This window comes from Microtus oregoni, unplaced genomic scaffold (genome assembly GCF_018167655.1).
Source record: "Microtus oregoni isolate MIOR12 unplaced genomic scaffold, Mior012 000036F_ref0000092, whole genome shotgun sequence".
NCBI classification, from domain to species: Eukaryota; Metazoa; Chordata; class Mammalia; order Rodentia; family Cricetidae; genus Microtus; species Microtus oregoni.
Genome location: NW_024543095.1, coordinates 5816163 through 5836523, shown reverse-complemented (window position 1 = coordinate 5836523; position 20361 = coordinate 5816163). Strand labels below are relative to the sequence as shown.

General features: G+C 43.5%; 1 protein-coding gene across 3 annotated transcripts in view; it reads right to left on the bottom strand.

Moving 5' to 3' along the window:
- Ttc27 (tetratricopeptide repeat domain 27) overlaps positions 1 to 20094 on the bottom strand; it is a 126780-nt gene extending 106686 nt beyond the window's left edge. For all 3 annotated transcript variants that reach the window (XM_041631073.1, XM_041631075.1, XM_041631074.1), the window contains exons 1-5: positions 19832 to 20094; positions 19279 to 19456; positions 15486 to 15615; positions 8146 to 8286; positions 3679 to 3781 (exon numbers count right to left, since the gene is read on the bottom strand). In XM_041631073.1, coding sequence (XP_041487007.1) covers positions 3679 to 3781; positions 8146 to 8286; positions 15486 to 15615; positions 19279 to 19456; positions 19832 to 19931 — 652 coding nt within the window. In that variant the 5' untranslated portion in view covers positions 19932 to 20094. The remainder of the gene's footprint in view (positions 1 to 3678; positions 3782 to 8145; positions 8287 to 15485; positions 15616 to 19278; positions 19457 to 19831) is intronic.
- Between the last annotated feature and the right edge of the window lie 267 nt (positions 20095 to 20361).

Sequence of the window (20361 nt, the reverse complement as noted above, 5' to 3'; positions counted from 1 at the left end):
GTAAAAAGCATTAAATAGCAGTAACTTGGAACCTATCATAGCTAGTGCTCAAAAATACACTTAGTCTGAATAAGGCCTTCTGAAGGCAATCCTAACAAGCCAGAAACCCAATGTTCCCAAATTCTAGCTCCCACCTCCCTGCTCAACCCCTTCACCTGACACCTTCATTCTGCTCTAGCCATTCTAAATACTGGCACTGCCAACCCCACAACAATGCTTCAAGTTTGTGGCCCTTGGTACGCACACTGCCCTCCTGATTTAAGTCTGCCACCTAACATTCCTACTTGAGCTTCAAGATTTCGTCCTATTATCGACTACTGGATAAAACTTCTGACATCATAAGTTCAAGCTAATCACATCCTCTGGCTTGTGTTTTCTTTACTCTTTATTGCCCTTGTTGCCCCACCAGTATTTCAGACCCTAACTCGCTGAGTTCACAGGTATCCACAGTACCTAACACAACAATCATTAAAACAGGTCTTTTTTAGGTTTGGAGATACAGCTTGAGAGTTAAGATAGAACGCTGGCCTGCAGACGCCCTGGGTGCAGGGCATGGTGCTTTGAGCATAAATACAGCACTCAGAAGGCTGAAACAAGAGGATCACACGGAGTTCTGGGCCAGCCTGATCTACACAGTAAGCTTGAGGCCATCTGAACTACAATACAAGACACCACCTTTAATTCTTTTTAAATCCACTTACATTATACCCACTGCTCAATGACCCTCAGCTCCACCTCACAGAGTTATAAGAAAGACACTCGATGGAGGAAGGTCATTGGCTAATAAAGGAACTGCCTTGGCCCATTTTATTGGTTAGAGGATAGGTGGGAGGAGTAGGCAGAACAGGACGCTGGGAGGAAGAGGAAGTGAGGTCAGTCTCGAGAGCTCTCCTCTCGGGAGCAGACGCCTGAGAGAGATGCCATGCCCCGCTCCCAGGATGAAGCTCCAACCCAGGATGGACATAGGCTAGAATCTTCCCGGTAAGCGCACCTTGGGGTGCTACACACAGATGATTAGAAATGGGCTAAATTAATATGTGAGAATTAGCCTAGAAGAGAATGGGTCAAGCAGTGTTTAAAAGAATACAGTGTCCGTTTAATTATTTCGGGGCATAAGCTAGTCGAGCAGGCAGCCGGGGTGCTGGGGATGCAGCCCCGCTGCTCTAATTACTACAGACACTAATTAACATACTAAGAACTCGGAGCTGTACTTGGTGTGGCATGCAGAGAGAAACATTAGTTGTACATTACTGGTTACCAAAATACGAACCAGAAATTTCCTGGAGAAAAGCAGTGGGAACAGAGAGAGGCTTGAAGCTGGGAAGCCCAGGCCATCATTCTTGACTCTCTCCAATGAGTTAGCTGCACAAGATGATCTCTACAGGGTCTTTCCAAAACAAAGATTTCAGACAAGGCTAATTGGTGCAGAAACGGAAAGGAAGAAAAATATGAAACCCTTGGGAAAGAACTAACAAGATTCAAGAAGCAGTTAGAGATACACTGAGACAACTGTGAAAAAAAGATTTCAACTCTGGAAGACTCAGGCTTAAATAAAAGAGGAGCAAGATGATCCAATAGACAGACATTTATTATTTTAATACTATGCAAGTTCTTTGGAAATTCATATCCATGACCTTCTGGACAAAATGTCAACCAGTACAAATAAAACATGAGCTAAAACCAGAATCTTTTCCCATGAGATTTTTTAATGCTGTACTAAAATGATATATATTTAATAACATTCATTCCAAATTATCAAAAAAAATTTAATCACTGAATACATCAGTCTTTGGCTGTGAGAACAATCTAACCTAGGGTCACGCAGCTACTGGGAGAAGACACTCTAGAACTTGCTCACAAAACATTTTCACCTGTTTCTTCTTAGGCAGTGACTTCATGAGTTCATCTTCAAATTGCAATATTCCACCTCACGCCCTGCATGCAATGCATTTTCAGTATCTGAGCCAAAAACAGTTGTGGGCCCATAAATGGTCTCTACGAAACTATGGTTCCATTTAATACAACATCCCAAAGAATGCCCCATGCTGAGCTGAGGAACTCATTTTTCAAAATTCTAACCAACTCCTTTCATAAATGTGATAGGCCCAGCGAATTGAAGCTGTCGCTACAATAGGCTCTATTTCACTAACATAACATTCCTGGACAAGAGTAAGACAATCTTAGCTGTTCACAAAACCCTTTGCTTATGTCTCACGAGCTGAAAAAACTATCGCCAATTTTTGATGATCCTTCAAGGGCAATATTTCAAATATATTATCTTCCTCAGGACATTGAACATGGTATCTCAGCTGTAACTGGTTGGGTCAGATCCCAAAATAAAATATCTTTTAAATAAAATAACTTCTGAAATATTACAGAACAATTTAGACATAGCTACAATGTCTACGTCAAGCCATTAGATCAAGTAAGGAATGTTGATTACCCAAGACCATGTTGTGGAATACTATTTTAACTATGCAAAGATGTGCTACATTTGGTTATGATACAGAATATTACTATAGCTGTCTTGTATGTTACTTTTGTTTATGCTGCATTTAATTATATAAAAAAAATGTGTTGCATTTGTTTCACTTTGCCTGCCTATGGCACCTGATTGATCTAACAAAAAGTTGCAGAGCAAATAGCTAGCTGTTAGGCAGAGAGAATAAATAAGAGAAATCTAAGCTGGAGAGAGAAGAGGAAAGAACGAGACAAGAAGGAGAGAACGAGGGACACGCCTAGGGCAAGAAGCCAGGCAGACTCCAGCCGGCCATAGAGAAGCAGTGAAAGTAAGATATACAGAACTGTCTGTGGACCAGGCTGGCCTCGAACTCACTGAGATCCGCCTGCCTCTGCCTCCCAAGTGCTAAGATTAAAGGCATGCACCACCACTACCTGGCATGACCTTGTTTTTGAAAATTCAAAAGACAAAAACGGTGAGAAAGAGATGCTGTTATGAAGCAAAGCACCACCTACATGTGCAAGGCCCTGGGCTTGGTCTTCAATATCGGAGAAAACAAAAAGGGATTCAGCACTCAGACACCTAGTAATTCGTGAGTACCCATCCAGAAGAAAAAGAAACAACTTCATACAAGAAGCCACAAAAATAAGTCAAAGAATAGATTCAAATGAAACATCTCAGACAAGAAATTAGAATGGGGTACATATTTGTATCAAACAAAAGTCTTCTAAGCTAGGCACAGCAGACAGCATTTATAACACAGGCTGAAGCAGGAAGATTATGAGTTTGGGGCCAGATGAGGATTACACAGTGAATTCTAGCCCAGCTAGGTATACACAGCAAAACCTGTCTCAAAAACAACCAACCAGCAAAGTGGCTGAGCAAGTAAAGGTGTTCACCATGGCAGCCTGGCAACCTGAGCTTGACTCGCAGATTCCACAAGAGGTGAAATGAAAGTGTCTATGCCAAGCCAGACAGTGGTGGTGTGCCTCTTAAACCCAGCGCTCAGGAAGCAAAGGCAGGAGGATCTCTGTGAGTTCGAGGTCACCTGGTCTACAAAGCAAGTTCCAGGCCAGTCAGAGCTACACAGAGAAACCATATCTCAAAACAAAACAGAAAATGTGTACTCCAAAGTTGTCCTCTGACCTTCACATGCATAAATATTTGCACATGTGTACAACAGTAATAAATAAATATTTTAAAAATATGCTACATACCTTGATCAATACAGTTTTCAGCAAGAGCGAAAAGCTGAGGCGAACGCTCCTCAAGCAACTGTTGGTGAATATTCACATATCTCAGAGTCCACCACGGCAAGCTCTAGAAAAAAGCACCATCGAAGCTGAAATTAAGAGACGCTTAGGAAAAACACTGCACTAAGTGAGACTAGTTCTTGGATTATTTTCACACTCTTGAGACTCATTCCTAGATAAGCTTAATCACGAATGCTATGCTCTCGCCAGGATCAAAAAAAAGCTGCTGCTCTGTCTCCATTCCTACTTTCTGACGTCGCTTCAGACACACCACCTCCCTACGCCAAGCGCCCTCCCTGCTCTGCCATGACGCTCCATTCCCTTCACAACCCAAGGGAAAACAACTCAACTGACGTACGAACTGAGCACAGATCAGGTTTTCCTTTAATTCACTCATGCTTCCTCTTGTTTATCAATACATCCTTATCAAGAGAGACAAGAACCAGGGAGAAGACTCAGCAGGTAAGAGCCATAGCTACACAGACATAAGGACCAAGTGTTCAAATCACCATCACCCACATAAAAACACCACACCTGACTATGACTAAGAACTGGGGATCAGACAGAGAGTATCTCAGGAACTCACCAGTGGGCCTAGCACAGACAGCACTTCAGAGTCAGTGCAGCCATCTTGAGGGAATGAGGCAGTACAAGAAGAAGTGACATTCTCCTCTGGACTCCATGAATCACACAGGTACACACACACACACACACACACACACACACACACACGATGGATTAGATAGACGGGTGGATGGACGGATGGACAGATGGACAGACGAACAGGAAAGAAGAAGAAACAGAACAAGAAGCTGTAATAAGGTGGTATAAACAGTACACATCTGCACCCTCAACACTGTGGAGTGGAGACAAATGAATCTCTAGAGTTCACGGCCAGCCTGATCTACATGGTGAGTTCCATGACAGCCAAGGCTATATAAAGAGACCCTGTCTCAAAAGCAAAAACAAAACAAAAATTAAATGTAGAGCAATGAAGGAAGACACCTAACATTGACCCCTGGCCTCTACACACACACACACACACACACACACACACACACACACTGTCTCTCTTATCTGTCTCAATCCCTGGCCTCTACACACACACACACACACACACACACACACACACACACACACACTGTCTCTCTTATCTGTCTCAATCCTGTCTTCCTCTAGAAAAGGCCATAACAAAGATTACTAACATAGATATTCTTCTCTATGTATTCATGTCTCTATTAGTGTATCTGTGTAAGCCATAATACATATTTTTAAAGGGTTATTAAAAAGTCTAAGTATAGGGAGGTGAACAGAGAAAAATGTAGAGCTCAATAAATAACAATAAAAAAAAAGTCTGAGTATATACTGGGCCATCTAAAGTAAGTTAGGCAGGCAAATGGTTCATACCCACAAGCTCAGCACTCAGGAAGCAGAAGCAGGAGAATTACAATCTCAACCAGGTAGTTAAGGTAGTTAGCTTTAGCTACCTTGCGATCTCATCTCAAAAAAAAAAAAATTGCTATCCTGAATTATATTACATGACTGTGTAAGAAACTTTTATTTTTCAGTAGCAATAGTTACTAATAGATCATGCTGAATTATCAAAAGCATCTTTTACTTGAATGTAATATCTCATTTGATTCAGGAGTGCCTTTCTCCCAGACCTGGTGTAGCAGGTCTGAACTTGGAACACTGAAACAGAAGGATCAAAGCTTGGAGAGAGGGCTGGAGGATCAACAGCAAGAGCACTTATCCAGCGCAGCCCAGACGCTCGATTCAATCCTTAATACCACAGACAAGGGGAAGGGTCCCCTTCCGATCAGCTACATGCAACGAGTATAATTGAAGTCACACGTGAATTTCTGACTTTGCAGTGAAATCCTTTTACACTACTAACGCTGCTTTTCAGTCCAGAAAAGGAAAGCGGGATTATCTAAGAGGAAGGAAGTTCAAATCAGTTTACTTTAGAGGAATTCTCTGAGGCGCTGCCGTACTTTCCTCTTTCCAGTCACTGAGCCTAGTGAAGTCAGTCTACACTTCACTCTCTCCCTTATCTGCCATCAGGACGCTGAGTCAGGCCTGGCAGCTTGCTCTTTCCCTTTCCAGACAAGGGAATTCAGCTGCCTCCAGTCAAAAGGACTGAGCTGTTAAGAAAACACATGACCTAAGGCGCTGAGCTCGTTAAGATGGGTTCTATGATTTTAACCCTGAAGTGAGGGTCTGTGACAGGTAGAAGTGCAGAGCCCATCAGGCGCTTTCCCTTCCGCTCTACTGGGAAATGCAAATGCCTGTTTCACTTGCTAAGAAGTACACAGCAGAAAAACTGAGGTGCTGAAAAACGGAAACCTCCTGTTAAGGCACTGACCAGTCAACACAGACTGAGAAGATGCGCTAGTCTTCTCCATGGCAGGTTCAGTGAAACAGTCAAAAAGGAACTCATTCTGTTTGAGGTTTCCTCTTTTCTTCCCCCAGTGCTGGGCACTGATCCTAGAGTCTCACCAGGCTAGGCAACTGTCGGCTAGAGAGAACACCTGGCCTCAGGTCACACAGCTGGGGAGAGACGAGAGAACTGTGGCCTGATGTCAAAGCTGAGACTTACTCAGCAGGTACATGCTACTAATTCCCGTCTAGAGACTGAGCAGCCAGGGTGGGAAGAGGGGAGAGTGGGTATGACACACAGATCCACAAATACGGCAAAGGGACTCAGACCTCTGGCCTCCTCTGGCATGTGTACTCACCTGCATGACCCACACAGAGACACAAACACATAATTAAAAACAAAGTCTATAAAAAGAGAGGGTATTGTAAATATTCATCATGCCACTAAAAAGTGGGGGAAGGGCTGGAGAGATGGCTCCAAGATTAAGAAGAGAACTAGCTGCTCTTCTGGAGGACCTGAGTTCGATTCCCAGCACCCATATGGTAGCTAAGAGGCATCTGTAAGTCCAGTTCCAGATCTGACACCCTCTTCTGGCCTCTGCAGGTACCCAGCATGCATGCAGTACACACTCACATAGGGAGCATGTAGAATCCTGAGGGAATGTGTATTGTTTGACAAGGCCATAGCCATGTCAGGAACCCCAATGCCTTAGACCTGTGGAAATTGGCAAGCCTTCCCCAGGTGAGGCTCAGGGAAATGGCTTCCCTAGTCTGTGTGAGGATGTTGACACAATGTGCAGAAAATGTCCATGCCAACTTTCCCCCAGCTCCCACACCTCCACCCATACCCACGTTTACAGCCTGAAGGTTGCTTTCCCTACAGAGACTGCTCCTACCAGTATTAGTTGAACAGTTTCCTTGTTCAACTGTGTGCAACAGCCCCATCTCCTTTTCAGCTGCACATAATAAATACACGGAGCTTCTAGAGTGCTGCAGCTTCAAGTGGTACAGCATGAAGCCAGGCAAAATATCCATACATGGAAAAAGAAGAATTTGCTTGTTTTTGATTTTTGGTTTTTCAAAACAAGGTTTCTCTGTATAGCCCTTGCTGTCCTGAAACTCACTCTGTAGACCAGGCTGACCTCCAACTCAGAGGTCCACCTGTCTCTACCTCTGCATCCTGAGTGCTGAGATTAAAGGTGTACACCACCATGCCCAGTCACAAATAATGCTTTATTGGAACACAACTCAACCCATCTGTTGACAGACTGCAGCTGCTCTCAAACTTCCACACATTAGAGCTAAGCAGTCACCATGCAGACTACACGCTCCACAGCTAACCTCCACCTAAACCTGAGACCTTTGACTTCCAGCATGACATTCCTAGTGCCTACCAACTTCCTGCATGATTGCTTCTCCTCACTGTGTATACGACTACCTACCAACTTTCGGCATGATTGCTCCTCCTCACTGGTGTATATGACCCGAAGAAGCCACACAACAGATAGCTCTACTACATTCAACACAAAGAAACCAGAGGCCTGCCGGCCAGTGGTGACACACACCTTGAATCCCAGCACTCAGGCGAATCTCTGAGTTTGAGGTCAGCCTGGTCTACATGAGCTAGTTTCAGGACAGGCTCCAAAGCTACAGAGAAACCTTGTCTGGGGTGGCGGGGTACGGGGGGAAGAAAGAAACCAGAAGCCAGTAATTCAGATCCCTTCCATTCCCACTGCTATTGGCTATCATTAGCTCAAATCTGTAACAGACCATGAATGAACTTTAGAAGCTTTACTTAAAATTCAAAGAATGAAAACACACACACGCACGCACACATACACTCTCTCTCTCCTTCTAAAGAGGCTCCATACACACTGATCTTATACAAGATTTATCTCACAAGAATTTTTTTTTTTTATTTTCATGAGACTTCTAAGTCTCTCAAAGAAGATACAGAAAACAAAATCTACTGAGACACAGACAGCATTAGTCTGACGTTAAAAGGCACAGAAGGGACCTGTGTGGAATGCTCAGAGCCTTCCCTTGCCTTACCTGGAGAGCTGTTAACTTATGTCTGACGTTCACTAGGATAATGTGTGCTATTAACAGCAGTATGGGCTTTGAGGTCAAGCTGTAGACAGATTCACCATCTAGAATGAGCAGGCCCAGAATAATAGCATCCAGTCCTTTGACCTGAAAAAGGTGTGCAAGGTTACACAATTTAACAAAATATTCACTGTTACATGTCATAATAATACACAGATGTTTCCATTAATTCAGCTAAGAAATGAGAACATTCATTAATTACACAGTAATAGACATCAGAAATGTCTACACCCTTATAAATGTCACTAGAGACCTACAAACCCATCCTGCCCTGTCAGACAGCCACACAAATGCTCTAAATTCAAAGAAACAGGAACCCAATAAAAATGTTAAAGAAAGTTTTTAATTGACTGGGTATATGGGGTGCATCAATAATCCCAAATACCCAAGAAGCTGAGGCAAGGGGATCACTTGGGTCCAGAAGTTTAAATGCATGTATGTCCAAACATGGTCTAAGGAGGGACTCATGTGAGGAGAATTCTGAGTACTTGTGAGAAAACTTCAAGAAAACAAGAATCGGCCGGGTGATGGTGGTGCACGCCTTTAATCCCAGCACTCAGGAGGCAGAGGCAGGCGGATCTCTGTGAGTTCGAGACCAGCCTGGTCTACAGAGCTAGTTCCAGGACAGGCTCCAAAAAGCCACAGAGAAACCCTGTCTGAAAAAAACCAAAAAAAAAAAAAAAAAGAAAACAAGAATCTTGTGACCTATTTCTTTAAGACACAGAGTTGTTCTTGGAATGTGTTTTCATACCACTCTGTAGCGGATGGGAGTGAGTTTGCTTCAGATTATTATTAATTACAACGGGCTGTTGTTTATTTCTATGTCTATGGAAGAACAGGTTTCAGTCACAAGTGACTTGCCCACCATGTGCAGCTCGCCCTTGTGATTGGATGTATTACTCACATGACTCTTCTTAACCTTTAAAGTATAAACTGTCTGATGCTCTGAATAAGGTCAGCTATTGCATTTATCGGCTCCATTCTCCCAGTCCCTGCCTCCAGAGTCATAAACAGGTATATGCATGTTGTTAGGGACAGGGCTTCTTTTATATTTGTCAAAGGAAAAAAAGCATGGTTAGATCTTAAGGTCAAAGGCTGATGTCAAACCTAAGCAATACAGTAGGACCCTGTGTCAACAGAGAACAGAAGGAAAGGGGAACTCTGAAAATGCTAGCGATGGATGAGCATTACTACGTCACATGTCCTTCAAGATACCCCTTCTTAAGTAATCCTGTGCCAGGTGTAGAGCACACGCCCTTCCTAGCACTCAGGAGGCAGAAGCAGGCAGATCTCTGACCATATAGTGGGTTCCAGTACAGTGAGGACAGTCTCAAAACATGGAGTAACCCTACATGAAGAGTATACTGTTTATTTAAAATATAAGTACTATATGTGTTATATATGTATATTCAGTTAAAATTCACTCATGGCAAAGGTTATTATGCAGCACATCCATTCCCTAATTTCCATCAATGACAATTAACAACCAGGTCGTTCACATCCAACAGTGGGCAGACTACAGGCTATAGTTAATAGAAGGGTCCCCAAAGAGGAAGGCGTGGGGTTGCGGAGAAAGCTCAGTGGGTAAAGTGCTTTCTGCACAAACCTAAGGACCTGAGTTCAGATCCCAGCACCCACCTTGGAAAGAAAATAAGCCCTCAGTTTAGTGGAAAGTAATCCCGATGCTGAGGATGCAGAGCCAGGAGGACCCAATCAGCTTCCTCGTCAGTCATTTTAGTCAAATCAATGGGCTCCAGAAAATGAGCTCTCAGTGAAAGACTGCCTCAAAAATATAGGTGAGAAGGGCTAAAGGGATGGCTGGCAGCTAAGAGCTAGGTGCTCTTGTTCCTGCAGAAGACCTGGGGGATCCCCAGCATCCATACCATGTCTCACAGCCATCTACAGCTACAGTTCCAAGGAATTCAACCCCTCTTGACCAACTCAGCATGAGTAGACTACACATGCATACATGCAGGGAAAACACTCACACACACACACATAAAATAAAACTAACAAATTTAAAAACTGAAAAAATAAAAAATGATGAGGTAGAATAGAGGAAAGCATTCAAAGTAAACCTCAGGCTTTGATAAGATGTGCACATACAGGCACATACAAACAAACAAACATACACACAGAAGAAGATGCACACACAATATAAGTAAGAATATAAATTTTAACTGCCGGGCGGTGGTGGCACACGCCTTTAATCCCAGCACTCGGGAGGCAGAGGCAGGCGGATCTCTGTGAGTTCGAGACCAGCCTGGTCTACAAGAGCTAGTTCCAGGACAGGCTCCAAAACCACAGAGAAACCCTGTCTCGAAAAACCAAAAAAAAAAAAAAAAAAAGAATATAAATTTTAGAAAGTGAGGAAATAGATCCATAAAAGTCAAGACAGCCATGATGGTGCATGAAGTAGTCCCCACTCTCTAGGAGACTGATGCATAAAGGTGGCTTGAGCCCAGGAGTTCAGAATCAACAGCAGTCTAAGCAACATAGCAAAATACATGCCATAAATAAATAAATATATCAATAGATGGATGGATGGATAAACTGAAGTGTTGTTAGAGGCCACTCGTTCTTTTTCCTGACTACCCATACTTCCAAAAATAATAACACTGAAACTACATTATTTAAATTACTGCTTGGCCCATTACCTCTAGCTTCTTATTGGCTAACTCTTATGTCTAGAATTAACCCATCTCCATTATATTATATTTTATCATGAGGCTCATGGCCTATCAGCAAGGCTGCAGCATGTCTGTCTCAGGCGGCAGCTCCATGGCTTCTCTTGGACTCTGCCTCCTTTCTCCCAGCATTCAGTTCAGTTTTTCCCTCCTATCTCTGTTCTACCCTATCAAGCTAAGCCAGTTTCTTTATTAACTAATGATACAGTTATTAACTAATAATACAGAGGGGAAATCCCACATCATTGAAGAGCAACTCAAAAAGTAACTGCCTAATCTGTGCTCCTCAGGCTAGACTGGGCTCTGCATATGAGACTGGAACTCAGTGGCTAACCTATACTCCTCAGACCAGACTAGGCTCAACTGGCTAACCTGTTCTCCTCAGATCAGACAGGAACTCAAGTGGCTAACCTGTGCTCCTCACATCAGACTGGAGCTCATGTCTTATCAGGACATATTTCCTAAGGCCCAAGTCACTCTGGTGAAGAGCAAGCAGATGTAAGACAGGCCTCTAAGGGGAACCATCCACTCACTTTGAGATGAGAAGTATGCTCTGTTCTATCTCTGTCTTCTACCTAAAACCCCTACATACAAATAACAAGCAAGCAGTTTAATAAGGTAACAAAAGTTAGACAACACAGCCATGATATCATTGTCTTGATAGCAATTCCCAGGCCTACAATTCAATGCCTGTTAACGGAGGCTGTTCATTAGTTCCCGGCTGCCCAGACTCAAAATAATCACGCAGAAACTATATTATCTGCAATACTAGTTGACCAATAGCTTAAGCTTATTTCTAGCTAGCTGTTATATCCTAAACTAACCCATCTCCATTAATCTGTATATCACCACGAGGTCAGGGCCTACTGGCAAGGTTTTGGTGGGCTCCGCGGAGTGTCTGTCTCCTGCAGACAGCTACGTGGCTTCTCACTCATTCCACCAACTCTCTCCTCCTCTATCTGCTTGGAATTCCCACCTTGCCCTATTCTGCTAAACCACTGGCCAAAACAGCTTTATTCATTAACCAATAAAAGTAAAAGATAGACAGAAGGACTTCCCACATCAAATGACCGAATCTCAGAAGTTGGGACTAACAAATAACATACAGTGAATGAATGAATGAATGAATGAATGAATGAATGGATGGCCAGATTAAAGGTAAGTTCTCATCCTCTCTTACCCTAGATCACAATGTGAGAAGTGCTACCCATAGCTCTTACCCCTGTACACAATACAGGCTTCATGGCAGGTTTCTAACTATGCTTCAAGAGCAGGGGGGGAATAGCCCATTTTTAAAAGGATTACTTATAGTTTCAATAGAAAGAGACAAAACAAGCCAGGCAGTGGTGGTGCACGCCTTTAATCCCAGCACTCAGGGACATAGGCAGGCAGATCTCTGTGAGTTCAAGGCCAGCCTGGTCTAACAGAGTGAGTTCCAGGACAGCTTGCGATACGTGGAGAAACCCTGTTTCAAAAAATAAATAAATAAAAGACAAAGTAAAGGGAAAAACAAAACAATTCCCCAAGAAAGACAGAAAATACACATTCATCAGCACAGTGTAGGAAACGAAACATCTGGAAGTATGAGCCAAACTTATATAGCCAGATTACATTGAGGACAAGCTCCCCTGTGAAGGGCAACCTCCCAGTGTGAGGGGTGGCCTTCCACTATGAAGGGACACCTTCAAGTAAAAGGATAGCCTTCTAGTGCTAGGAATAACCTTCCGGTGTGCAGGATGGCTCCCAGTGTGAAGGATGGCTCCCAGTGTGAAGGATGGCTCCTAGTGTGAAGGATGGCCTCCCAGTGTGAAGGATGGGCTCCTAGTGTGAAAAATGGGCTCCTAGTGTGAAAAATGGGCTCCTAGTGTGAAAAATGGGCTCCTAGTGTGAAGGATGGCTCCTAGTGTGAAGGATGGCTCCCAGTGTGAAAAATGGGCTCCTAGTGTGAAGGATAGCTCCTAGTGTGAAGGATGGGCTCCTAGTGTGAAGGATGGGCTCCTAGTGTGAAAAATGGGCTCCTAGTGTAAAGGATGGGCTCCTAGTGTGAAGGATAGCTCCTAGTGTGAAGGATGGCTCCCAGTGTGAAGGATGGCTCCTAGTGTGAAGGATGGGCTCCTAGTGTGAAGGATGGCTCCTAGTGTGAAGGATGGGCTCCTAGTGTAAAGGATGGGCTCCTAGTGTGAAGGATGGCTCCTAGTGTGAAGGATGGCTCCCAGTGTGAAGGATAGCTCCTAGTGTGAAGGATGGGCTCCTAGTGTGAAGGATGGCTCCTAGTGTAAAGGATGGGCTCCTAGTATGAAGGATGGCCTAATAGTGTGAAGAATGGCCTCCTAGTGTACAGGATGCCTCCCAGTGTGAAAGTTAGCCTTGCAGTGTGAGGGGGCAACCTTCCAGTGTCAGAGGCGACCCCTGATCTGACATGAGCTTTCAGTACTATCCCTTTGGGGGTGATTAGCACCAATGAGTGGATGGAAAACAGCTCTACCAATGACAAAATCATACATGAAAGCAGGAGAAATTAACTTTGCTTTGGTAACTATCTATAACAAAGCATACTTGCAAATATTTAAGTATAAATCAACACAGGCAAATAACAGCAATAAGATACTGAAGCACTGGTCCCCAGATCAAAGTTTCAACCCAGCTGAGAAGACCACTTAACTAGTAAAGTACTTGCAGAGAGAGGTTACTTCAAGTCATCTTCAAGCAGTGGCCTCAAGCAAAGGTTGGAATCATGTGTGTTAAGGGGACTGAGAGCGCTCCAGACAGCAGGAACAGCAAGACCAGAAGAGGGACTCAGGAGTGAATGTGCGTGGAATGTTGGGGAACCAGACTGGAGGTCAGTCTGCTAAAGCCAAATGCAGGCGTGAGGGAGAGAGAGTTATGGGGAGCCTTTTCAGAGATGCTGGCCTGATTTGAGTTTTTATGGTTTATTCTGTCTGATTGCCAGCTTATTTGCCTCGGAGGTTATCTCCTACTTATAAAAATGCCTCCCAAGAGGTTAAGGGTATAGATCAGTGCCAGAGTGTTTGCTTTCCATGCCCAGGGCCTGCCTTCTCTCTCTCTCTCTCTCTCTCTCTCTCTCTCTCTCTCTCTTTCCCCCCCCCCCCCGGGCCTTCTCTCTCCTCTCCTCTCCTCTCCTCTTCTCTTCTCTCTCTCTCTCTCTCTCTCTCTCTCTCTCTCTCTCTGTGTGTGTGTGTGTGTACAATCTTGGAGTTGGTTCAGGGCTGGAACTCGGGGGTCAAGCTTGGGAAATACTTTTGACTTCAAGCAGGGAAATTGAAAATAATAAACCAGTTCTTGAACAAAAAAAAAAAAAAGTAAAGCACTTGTAGAACAAGTCAGAGGAACCGAGTTTGGACCCCAGAATCCATGGGAAAGCTGGGTGCAGTAGCAAACATCTATAATTCCAGTATTCAAAAGAGAGAAGGGAAGTGGAGACAGGAGAACTCTGGGAAATTCAAAGGCCAGGCTATACACAGCACAAACCACAAAAGATCCCAAGATCCCGTCCCACACTAGGTGAGAGGCAAGCACCAACACCCAAGATTGTCTTCTGATCTCCATATGCACATGTGCAGCCTTGTTTACATATAAAAACACACACATATAAAAAGTTCTTTTTTAAAAAATAACAAGGCCAATTGTAGTGACAACACCTTTAATTCCAGCACTTGGGAGGCACAGACAGGACAATCACTATGAGTTCAAGATCAGCCTGGTCTACATAATGAGTTCCAGACTAGCCATGGCTACATAGTGAGAGCCTGTCTCAATTTCAAAAATAACAAGAATAATAAAAAGTATAACTTCAAATATATCACTAAATATGAGAAGTAAAAAAATAACCTATACATTCAATGACTTATGGGCATAACCAGGCAACACTAAAGAGCACGTTTCCTAGGGAAACGTGAATATGAAGAAAAGCACACAATGATCAACAAGGAAATGTTTCAAGTGCTCCAGCAAAGTGGGTGTCAGAAGGTACTACTGGGATGCACATGGGGGCTTCCAATGCAGTGTGCCCAGGCTTGTTGAAATCAGATGGGAGTTTAACTCAGTGGCAGAGTATGTATCTACCATGCTGAGCCATGGGTTCAATTCCCAGTACAATTGAAATAGAAAAGAGGATACAATTGTTCGTAGAACTCAACGGCAAATAGAGAAGGCTACAAGTCCAAAAGAAAAGAGCTGAGAGGACCTCACTGGCCCCACCATATATAACCACCAAATCAAGACAGGGATCAAGATCTAGGAAAAGCCATCAGAAGCTCTGCTCTATGACAATGATCATGTGTACTCTATTAACTAGGTGCTGAGTGCAATGGAGACATGTTCTTTGTGGGTGTGCATGCAAATGTGCATGCATGTGATGTACATGTGTTACAATGTGTGCAATATATATGGATGATATCAATGCAAATGCCACTGCATATACGTGGGGGTCAGAAGATCAATGAACATTCTCAGTAGTTTGTGCAAACTACAAAGTCATCTATTTCCTACTTACTGTTAACTCCAATTTACAAACACCTATTTGAAAAGAATCACATTTAGAAAAAAAGAAACTGTATATGACATTTCCAAGAAGCATACCTCACTAAACTGTTCAAACAGAACAGGTGGTAAGAAATCCTGAGTGTGCAAGTCCACAAGAGGCCCAGTCCAGTTACTCTGAACAAAAAGCTGCAGGCTGCTCACACCAAGTAGGAATACCAGCTGCTGTCTAAAAACAAGAATGGTAAATGTCTTAGTTAGGGATTCTATGCTGTGATTAAAAAAAAACAAAAACAAAAACAAAGTGCCCCAACCAAAAGCAAGTTGGGGGGGGGGGGGAAGGGTTGGTTTCAGCTTACTCCTCAGGTCACACGCCATCAGTGAGATCAATCAAGAGGAACTTAAGTCAGGAACACGTAGGCAGGAACTAAAGCAGAGGCTGTGGAGGAATGCTGCTTACTTGCCTGCTCTCCATGGCTTTCCTCAGCCTGCTTTCTAATACCATTCAGGGCTGTCCACCCAGGGGTGGCCATGGTGAGCTGCGCCCTTCTATTTCAATCATTAATCAAGAAAATGCCCTACAGACGTGCTTAGGCCAATCTTATGGAGGCGTTTTCTCAATTAAGAGTCCCTGTTCTCAGATATATCTAGGTTTGTGTCAAGTTGACAGAAACTAACCAGCACAGAAAATGAACAAATATCAACTACTAACACCATATACTTGCATGTATGTTACTTAATTTCAGTTTAATTAAGAAAAAAAAAACTAGGCCAAGTGGTGGTGGTGCACATCTTTAATCCCAGCACTCAGGAGGCAGACAGGCAGATCTCTCTGAGTTTGAAACCAGCCTAGTCTACAAAGTAATTTCTAGGGCAGTCAGAGCTCCACAGCTAAACCCTGTCTGGAAAAAAAAAACAAACAAAGAAAAAAAGAAACCATCAAGTAATAGTTGAAACTACCCTAATAAAGTACAATTTATATCTGTAATATCTAATAAATCCATTAGCCAGCCACATGCAGTTTTAAGCTGAATTTAACCTAGGGCTGTAGAGATGGCACAGCAGTTGAGCACACTGGCTGCCCTTCCAGTGTACTCAGGTTATGTTTCCAGCATGCACAAGGCTGCTAACAACTGTCTGTAACTCCATCTCCAGGGGATCTGCCGCCCTCTTCTGACCTCCACATGCACTGCATGCACATGGTGTGCTTTGGTATGGGCAAAATACCCAGACATATAAAATAAAAACAGATAAATCTTTTTTAAAATTTAACATAAATGCAAATCTAATTTAACTTAAATTAGGCACAAACTCCATATTTCAAGTACTCAATAGCTCAGTATGAAAAGTGGCTAGCATACTGACTACATGAGACACAGAATATGCCCATCATCAAAATATTCTCCTGGAGAGTGTGTCCTAAAACAGGTCAAACAAAGTGCATCTTTTAAACTACAATTCTGGTCCGCCTGTGAACAGTGCATCTGTGTGTATGCAAGTGGCGCTGGGGAAGGAAGAGGAGAGATGTGAATGGGTACCACAAGGTTAACTTTACTATAGTACAAACACATCAGCCAGCAAATAAGAATCAAGACCAAAGCCAGGCCTCGTACTGAAGCAAGAGGCTGACACAAGAGGATCATAAGTTCAAAGACACTCTGGACAGCTTAGTAAGACCCTGCCTCAAAATAAAAAATATAAAAAAGAGTTAGAGATACAATTCAATGTTAGAATGTGTACCCAGTAAGTGAGAAGCCCTAAACTCAATCCCAAGTGACAAAAGAGGAGGAGGAAGAGGAGGAGGGGGAGGGGAGGGGGAGAAAGAGGGGGAAAAAAAGACTCAAAAATGACCTGGGCATGGCGGTATATACCTTCAATCCCCAAATTTGGGGAGCTAAGGCAAAAGGATTATGTGTTTGAGGCCAATCTGGAGGTTACTGCAAGCCCTGGCCAAATGTGTAATACAAGACATAGTCACAAACAACAATAACAAAATCAAGACTGACAATATTGAAAATTAGAAAAAAATGAAACAGAATTGTATTAGCTTGAAAAATAAATACTAGCTGAAGGTGGTGGCACGTGCCTTTAATCCCAGCACTCAGAAGGCGGATCTCTGGGAGTTCAAGGCCAGCCTGGTCTACAAGAGCTAGTTCCAGGATAGGCTCTAAAAACTACAGCGAAACTCTGTCTCAAAAAACCAAAAAAAAAAAAAAAAAGAGAGAGAGAGAGAAAAAAGAAAAGAAAAATAAATAGTAACGCTCATCAGTGAACTATTTATGAATATATGTTGTCTTATTTATCTTCACAACCCAACAAGGTAATTGGTTTATCCCTCAAACGACTGTATGAAATTATTCTGTAAACAACAGGGCAGAATGAAACTGTATGACTTTTGGAGCTGGTTAAAAATTCTGGACAGATGTCATGGATGGATGAGAAGAGGAAGCATGCTAACAAACACGGGACAGTAAAAGAGCAGCCTCTAGAAGGTTTAGATTTAACCAGTGTGCAGGCATCCTAACTGAAGAAAGGTAAACTGAGGGTTCCACAATTAACACATGCAGTTCTCTAACCTCTTCAGAGATAACAATCTGAAACAGAATAAATGAAAATGCCAGCATCTCTCAGTAACCTGGAAACAGCAGGACTCAAGTTATGCCTACACATTAAAGAAAATGAGCAACCCCCTTTAAAGCATGCGCCTCTTTCATCTTGGCCCTTCGGAGGCAGAGAAGCAGGTGGATCTCTGTGAGTTTGAGGCCAGCCTGGTCTACATGGTGAGTTCTAGGACAAGGCTACATAGTGAAACAAAAAACAAGAAGAAACATAAAAAGGAAACAAGCTGATAGCTAAGACTTATCAAACCTAAGCTTTGGGAATTTTTGCAGTGACTACCAAGCATGTGTTATTCTCATATACAAAACTCATTTTGATCCTACATCACTGTCATTTTTCATTCTGGAAGATCTTCTGAGCTAGAGACCTTACATTACATTACTTGGCATATCATGAGTCCAGGTTTACCAACTGCTAAATAGCAGGGCTTATGGTGGTGCCAAGGTGCCATAAAAGTATTCAAAATTTGGGGGGGCTGGAGAGATGGCTCAGAGGTTAAGAACACTGGCTGTTCTTCCAGAGATCCTGAGTTCAATTCCCAGTAACCACATGGTAGCTCACAACCATCTATTGTAAGACCTGAAGCCCTCTTCTGTCCTGCAGGCAAAACATTGTATACATAATAAATAAAATCTTGGAGGCAGAGGCAGGCGGATCTCTGTGAGTTCGAGACCAGCCTGGTCTACAAGAGCTAGTTCCAGGACAGGCTCCAAAACCACAGAGAAACCGTGACTCGAAAAACCAAAAATAAGGGGCTGGAGAGATGGCTCAGTGGTTAAGAGCATTGCCTGCTCTTCCAAAGGTCCTGAGTTCAATTCCCAGCAACCACATGGTGGCTCACAACCATCTGTAAAGATGTCTGGCGCCCTCATCTGGCCTTCAGGCATACAGACAGAATATTGTATACATAATAAATAAATATTTAAAAAAAAAAAAAAAAAAAAAAAAAAAAGAAAAACCAAAAATAAATAAATAAATAAATAAACAAACAAATAATAAAAAATAGAAATTAATTAATTAAAAGTTTATTTACTTACTTGATGCATATGAGTGATTTGCCTGGGTACTACATGTGTACTACATGTGTGCCTGGTGCACATGGGTGTCAGAAGAAGGTGTTGGATCCCCTGGAATTGGAGTTGTACAGTTGTGAGCCACCAAGTGGCTGCTGGGAATTGAACCCGGGTCTTCTAAACCTGCTCTTTATCACTGAACCATCTCTCCAGCCCCCTGCAAGTGTGTTTCTCTGAGAAAATTTCAAATACAATTCTACCTTTCAATTTCTTCCAAATCCGTCGAGCAATCCAAGAAATTTACTATCTGTTTCTCCAGGTAGCTGTCAATCTTTTCTTCAGCCACCGTTGTTGAATTTAAAATATTTTGGGTCACTGAATGTAAGAACATGCCCTCATAGCTCCCTTCCAACAGCAAGTCCAAGAAAACGCCAACATCTGTAAGAGAAGAAAATCGGTCCGGTAAACTAACAGAATTTAAGTGTAAATGATAATCCATTACATAAAGTTTCCTTTGCTGAAGTCCCACGTTCAATATTCCCCACAGGAGGCCAATCCAAACACACCGGTTCTCTCATGATTCCCTAGTTCATACTTGCCTCAACATTTTACAACCGCAATTTTTTTTCCTCTGATGAATTCTCTTTACCTGTCCGTCCTAAATTACACATCAGAACTTTCCCAGATCGCCAGATCTCAGATCATCAAACAAAATTTCCTCCCTCCTGACACCCACTCTGTATCCAGGGCTGCCACCCCTTGCCCTCCCAGCTCTGGTGCGAACCTAACTCCCCGAGGGTGCCGCTCTCCCACCTGAGCCACAGATGCCCGCCTGCTTCCAGGACAGCCGCTCCGCCTCCGTGGAGAAGCCTCTCAGAAGCGCCAGCTCCGGCGTCCACATCCCTCCCGGCATCACTATACCCAAAACGGGGTTCCGCGAGGGTCCCACGGGGCAGGAGGAAGAGAAAGGAGGAGGGACCAGAGTAGCCGGCGTCTAGTGGCCACAGGTACCGTGAAGACACCCGCAGGACTAGCGTCCCATGTGAGACTACAGGTACATGGGGGCAGCCATGATAGCAGCGCGGGGCATACTGGGAAAACATACCCACGCTCCTAGGCGACCAACCGGAGACTCGGTTGTGAGCATGCGCAGAGGATATACTCGCGGCTGGCGGCGGAGGCCTTGGAAATGGGTGGAAATGCGTGGTTGGCCTTGGTCCTAGTGACTGGGGGCGTTTCTAGGCGGGGAGATAGAGGTTAAAAGCAAATTCTGCGTGCAAACACTCAACTATCTGAGGCAAAACCAAGTCCTTGGAGGTTAATACAACAGAACCTTCCTTCCA